Source organism: Triticum dicoccoides, chromosome 2A (genome assembly GCF_002162155.2).
Source record: "Triticum dicoccoides isolate Atlit2015 ecotype Zavitan chromosome 2A, WEW_v2.0, whole genome shotgun sequence".
Lineage (NCBI taxonomy): Eukaryota > Viridiplantae > Streptophyta > Magnoliopsida > Poales > Poaceae > Triticum > Triticum dicoccoides.
Genome location: NC_041382.1, coordinates 145,562,980 through 145,568,455, shown reverse-complemented (window position 1 = coordinate 145,568,455; position 5,476 = coordinate 145,562,980). Strand labels below are relative to the sequence as shown.

The window sequence follows — 5,476 nt, the reverse complement described above, 5'->3', positions numbered from 1 at the left end:
CAACATAAATTTCATCTATTTTACCTCTCCTAAAGTTTCAGTTCTTTTCATCCTAGAACCCTCAAAATTTTCAACTAAGAAATAGTGTTGGGGAACATAGTAATAATTCAAAAAAATTCCTACGTAATGGAGGGGGGAAGAGGAGGCCGGCCTAGGAGGGGCGCGCCTATAGGGGGAGTCCAACTAGGATTCCCTATCCTAGTTGAAGTCCCCTTCCTTTTCCAAGAGGGGAGAGAGGGAAGGAGTAGGAGAGGGAGAAGGAAAGAGAAGGGGGCGCCGCCCCCTCCCTAGTCCAATTCGGACTTGCCATGGGGGGGGCAGCCACCCCTTGAGTCCCTTCTCTCCTTTCCCGTATGGCCCATTAAGGCCCACTACTTCCCCCGGCGAATTCCTGTAACTCTCCGGTATTCCGAAAAATACCCGAATCACTCGGAACATTTCCGATGTCCGAATATAGCCATCCAATATATCGATCTTTATGTCTCGACCATTTCGAGACTCCTCGTCATGTCCGTGATCTCATCCGGGACTCTGAACAACCTTCGGTGCATCAAGTCACACAACTCATAATACAAATCGTCATCGAAGTTAAGTGTGCGGACCCTACGGGTTCGAGAACTATGTAGACATGACCGAGACACATCTCTGGTCAATAACCAATAGCGAAATCTGGATGCTCATATTGGCTCCTACATATTCTACGAAGATCTTTATCGGTCAAACCGCATAACAACATACGTTGTTCCCTTTGTCATCGGTATGTTACTTGCCCGAGATTCGATTGTTGGTATCCTCATACCTAGTTCAATCTCGTTATCGGCAAGTCTCTTTACTTGTTTCGTAATGCATCATCCCATAACTAACTATTTAGTCACATTGCTTGCAAGGCTTATAGTGATGAGCATTACCGAGAGGGCCCAGAGATACCTCTCCGATACACAGAGTGACAAATCCTAATCTCGATCTATGCCAACTCAACAAACACCATCGGAGACACCTGTAGAGCATCTTTATAATCACCTAGTTACGTTGTGACGTTTGATAGAACACTAAGTGTTCCTCCGGTATTCGGGAGTTGCATAATCTCATAGTCAGAGGAACATGTATAAGTCATGAAGAAAGCAATAGCAATAAACTAAACGATCATAGTGCTAAGTTAACGGATGGGTCATGTCCATCACATCATTCTCTAATGATGTGATCCTGTTCATCAAATGATAACACATGTCTGGCTAGGAACTTAACCATTTTTTATTAACGAGCTAGTCAAGTAGAGGCATACTAGGGACACTCTGTTTGTCTATGTATTCACACATGTACCAAGTTTCCGGTTAATACAATTCTAGCATGAATAATAAACATTTATCATGATTTTACAAAATATAAATAACAATTTTATTATTGCCTTTAGGGCATATTTCCTTCATGGACTAATCTGAGCCGTCCTTGTGTTTAGGAGGGGTGTATCGAAGCAGAAGTGTCAAAAGATGGTGTTAGTGGTGAGTGAATGTGCACGTGCATTTTTTTCAAACACAATACAAACATAGATGCTTACATACACTCGCCCAGAAATGCATGCACGCATACCCTACTTCTATTAGTACCTTCAACATACCGAGTCGGCACATCATTGTGAGATTAATGAAGTGACCAGGCACCTCGTAGTTGACGAGAACGTCTCCTCTCACTAAACGAACATCGCCGAAAAGCCTGAAATAAATACAGAAAATATGAGCACAGGTGCCAAGTTTAGAACATGAATCCTAGTGGGCTGATTCCACTGCAAGGATCCTAACCATCAGAGCTATGCTCACTTCACGAATCTGCATGGTTGAGGCTATCAAGAGCATATCATGTGAAACGTGACTTCATGTGCACCTTGCATCATGCGAATTTGGACCGTTGGATGAAAAACCGATGAACAATATTAAGACAGAGATGGTGTTGTGAATATAGCTTGCAAAAAGGATCTTACATTTAAACAAAATCAACCCTTGGCCTACTCCATCACGATTTCGTTGTACTGGGTTGGTTTTCATGAAACGAGGTGTTATTGTAAAAGTTTCAGACTATGAGGATGGACTGCGTGTTTAATTTGACGAAATGCTTGGCCCTCTTTGCAAATGTGCCAGCAACTATCTTTCATGCAAACTTATCCGTTGATTTTCCATCCAATAGCTCAAATCCACACGGTGCCTTAGGCGCACAGACACGCGGTTTCACATGATATGTTCTCGTTAACATTTTGCATTCTGTTTTAACAGACCGAGCACACACGCCATGCTGACATGATGCTGAATTCCACATCAGTATCAGTCAGGCGAGTCGGCACATGGCACATAATTTAGTGGACGAATTGAGGTAAAGGAGGCGATTTGTGTGATGGTTTTAATTTTACTAAAAGGATAAACTGTGAACATGGCACCTATGCGTGCTACTGCTAGTATGTGGCAAGGAATATACACTTGCTGCGTGCACATGAAAGAGCACGGTTATGTTGCAGGATAAGCTCCTGGCATCTTCCTAACAATCAATCAGTTGGCAGCCTGCAGCCTACATATATGTTAGACGAGACCGCTGACTGTATGTCCGCACAAGATCATGAATACAGTATAACTTACATGGAACACCTGAGCAACATGTGTGAACTTACCTTGTCATGCTCTGGATTGAACAGCCTAATCAATAGGTCAACAGCACTTTGCTTAGCCATTTATCGCCACGTCCATTCACATCATGTCATTTGCAGGATATATGATTTTTGAAGAAGTTGTTGAAAGTAACTACTCCCCCATCTAGCATGCATGCTACATTTTGTTTATAATAGCTCAATATTGCAATAAAAGAAATGCTAATCCAGCCCCCATGGACGGATGCTTGCAGTAGAAGTTGCCTCGAAAAATAACACTACTGCATATCGAATTCATAGTCAGCGACATTTTGTTAAACCAAACGAAGCCTAGATTCAAAAGTGAGCAAACACTATATACACAAGTCAGCGACCTGATCGTTGAAACTATACGACGACTACAGAGCATACGAGGGAATACGAGGGGAGGCGAGGCACTGTTCAGCGGCCACAGACTAATGTTCTTGTTGCCCATGTGGATTGACACGGGCGGCCGAAACATAGGCAGTAGCGCGATCCTTGCACCATCTTCTGAGCCGGCACACAAGAGAACAAAGATATACAAGCGCATGCCACAGCAAGAATCTGCAGTGTAAATAAACATAAATACAGTTAGCCACCTGCAAAATAATACTAGTAATAACAGATACAGTTAGCGTGCATAATCAGGATTTAGAAAAGCTGGAGCAATTCAAGCATAATAGTCGAGTTAATAAAAAACTAGTAATGTTCGTTAAATTGACGTATGTACAGAAAGCCGAAATCTAAATCACTGTCGACTAAATGTACTATATACGATTTATACATAGACGTAGGCGCTCAAATCTCTGTCGGACGGAACACGCTAGCGAGCTAGCACACCAACAAATCGCATGCAGGAACTGATGCTATGGACAGGCAGGCGTACGAGCTGCGTTCTGCATTTGATTGTAGCGGAATTAAGCGTCAGGAAAGAGAACTCACAGCGCCAGGAGCCCAGCGATAACAAGCAGGAAAGGTCCCAAAAAGTCCCAGAAGAAGTCAGGCTTCTTCGACTCTGTCGGAATCAGCACGGCGTCGATGAGGTAGACGGCAAGATGGTCGTCATCGACGACAGTCTTGGTGATCCTGGCCTCGTTCTGTGACGACGGCGGCCACGGAGAAAGTATCGCCCTGCCTCTGTAGTGATTGATGATGAGTGTCTGCTCCCCATCAAGCGTCAACACCTCCCACAACCAGTAGACCCGGCTGTGCAGCTCCTCGGAGTAAGCCATCCTCAGCCCGTGGTACAGGAGGAGCCCGGCCTGCTCGTCGACAGTGAGGCTATGGAACCTCGGGACGAACGCCCCCACCGCCTCGTCGTCAGGGCAGAGAATGGTGAGCCCCAGGTCGCTGCCGATCTGCTCGCGGAACGTGTCGCCCACGCCGGCCGTCCTGGCGACGAGGGCGGCGAAGGCGCCGCACCCGCCCTCGGACAAGAGCATCGTCAAAGCGTCCTCCAACGCCTCCGGTGGTTGCCCCTCGGCCCAAGCCTCCTCCGGCGCCTCGGGTGGTTGCCCCTGGAACTGGGCGCAGGGGACGAGCAGGAGGAGCAAGATCATGCAGGAGGCGACGGCGGCTCCGGCGAGCCGCTCCATTGTGCTTCTCCGGCCCTGAGAAGTGAGAACTGGGAGGATGGAGATGAACAGGGGAAAAGAGGGTTTTTGGCCGGCCTTGGACTCCAGGCCCAGTGCCCTAGCCTACCGCAGCTACCTCGATTCCAATTCTCCTTGGACACTCTCCATGTGCTTGCTCCCTTTTCTCTTTGGCATTCCACTGGAAATGTGGTGGTGAGGACACGAAAGATGGCGTTGTTGAATGAATGCGCGTGGCTGGCTCTGCCTACCAGCATCACTGAAAATGTGATGGCTGCAGAAGTTGTGTGTCTCCGACTGAGGAAAATGTACACCGATGGGTTTTACTCTGTGGGACTTTCCACGAAACTTCGTGTGCGCTGAAATTTGACACGCCGTGGTATGTTGCACACGTGAACTTGTGTTCAGAATTTAGAGTTACAGCGGATTTCACTTTGAGCAATGATACTTACATTGTCACGCAGTAGGATGAACAGGCTGAACACACAGCCTAATCAACACGCTAAACAGCCATTTTCCATCTCAATATACACGATAAAAAACAGTAATCGTAGCCAGAAGCATCACCATAACTGTTCTCGCCTCAAAATAGCATGCAAAACCAAAGCAGAAAAACTAAGCAATTCTTCTTACCTAATAATAACCTACTCCAGAGGCATCATCAAGCTTTGGGTTTTCTCTAACAAAAAGCACCCGCCAGGCATTCATCATTGTTACCTTTGCATCTCAAGATGTTCCGCGACACTAAAGTTACGCTGACCTGCCCGCATGACGGTCCTCCGACTCGGAGAAGTAGTCAGCACCCAGCAGGTCGTCTTGGCCGTTGTACTGCACCTTGCTAGCTCCAAGGGTCTCGGCGCTGCCAAATCCTCCGGCATAGCTGCTGCCATTGCGGCTGCCAGTAAAGTTGCCGATGCCGCTCACATTTCCAGCAAAGTTGCCGCTGTTGTTGCCACCAGCTCCACTGTTGTAGTTGCCGGCGCCATAGGTGTTGGGAGAATTGTACCCACCAGCACTGTTGACGCCGTTGTCGCCACCAGCAACAGCAGAATTCCCGCTGCTGAAACGGCCAGTGCTTTCGCCAAAGGCTGCATTGCCGCCAGCTCCACTGTTGTAGTTGCCGGCACCATAGGTGTTGGGAGAATTGTACCCACCAGCGCTGTTGACGCCGTTGTCGCCACCAGCAACAGCAGAATTCCCGCTGCTGAAACGGCCAGTGCTTTCGCCAAAGGCT

General features: G+C 47.3%; 2 protein-coding genes across 3 annotated transcripts in view; both read right to left on the bottom strand.

The window, feature by feature from the left end:
* Window positions 1-2,793: 2,793 nt before the first annotated feature.
* Window positions 2,794-4,526, bottom strand: LOC119353879 (fasciclin-like arabinogalactan protein 2). The gene is made up of 2 exons (XM_037620579.1): window positions 3,593-4,526; window positions 2,794-3,214 (listed from the first exon to the last, which is right to left on the bottom strand). Exons 1-2 carry the CDS (start codon window positions 4,243-4,245, stop codon window positions 3,085-3,087), a joined length of 783 nt encoding a protein of 260 aa, XP_037476476.1. The 5' UTR covers window positions 4,246-4,526; the 3' UTR covers window positions 2,794-3,084.
* Window positions 4,527-4,711: 185 nt separating this feature from the next.
* Window positions 4,712-5,476, bottom strand: part of LOC119353878 (glycine-rich RNA-binding protein 3, mitochondrial-like) — a 4,082-nt gene continuing 3,317 nt past the window's right edge. The window contains exon 6 of one of the 2 annotated variants that reach the window (XM_037620577.1): window positions 4,712-5,359. In XM_037620577.1, coding sequence (XP_037476474.1) covers window positions 4,993-5,359 — 367 coding nt within the window. In that variant the 3' untranslated portion in view covers window positions 4,712-4,992. Of the gene's footprint in view, window positions 5,440-5,476 lie in introns of both variants that reach the window. The other variant, XM_037620578.1, reaches the window with a different exon arrangement.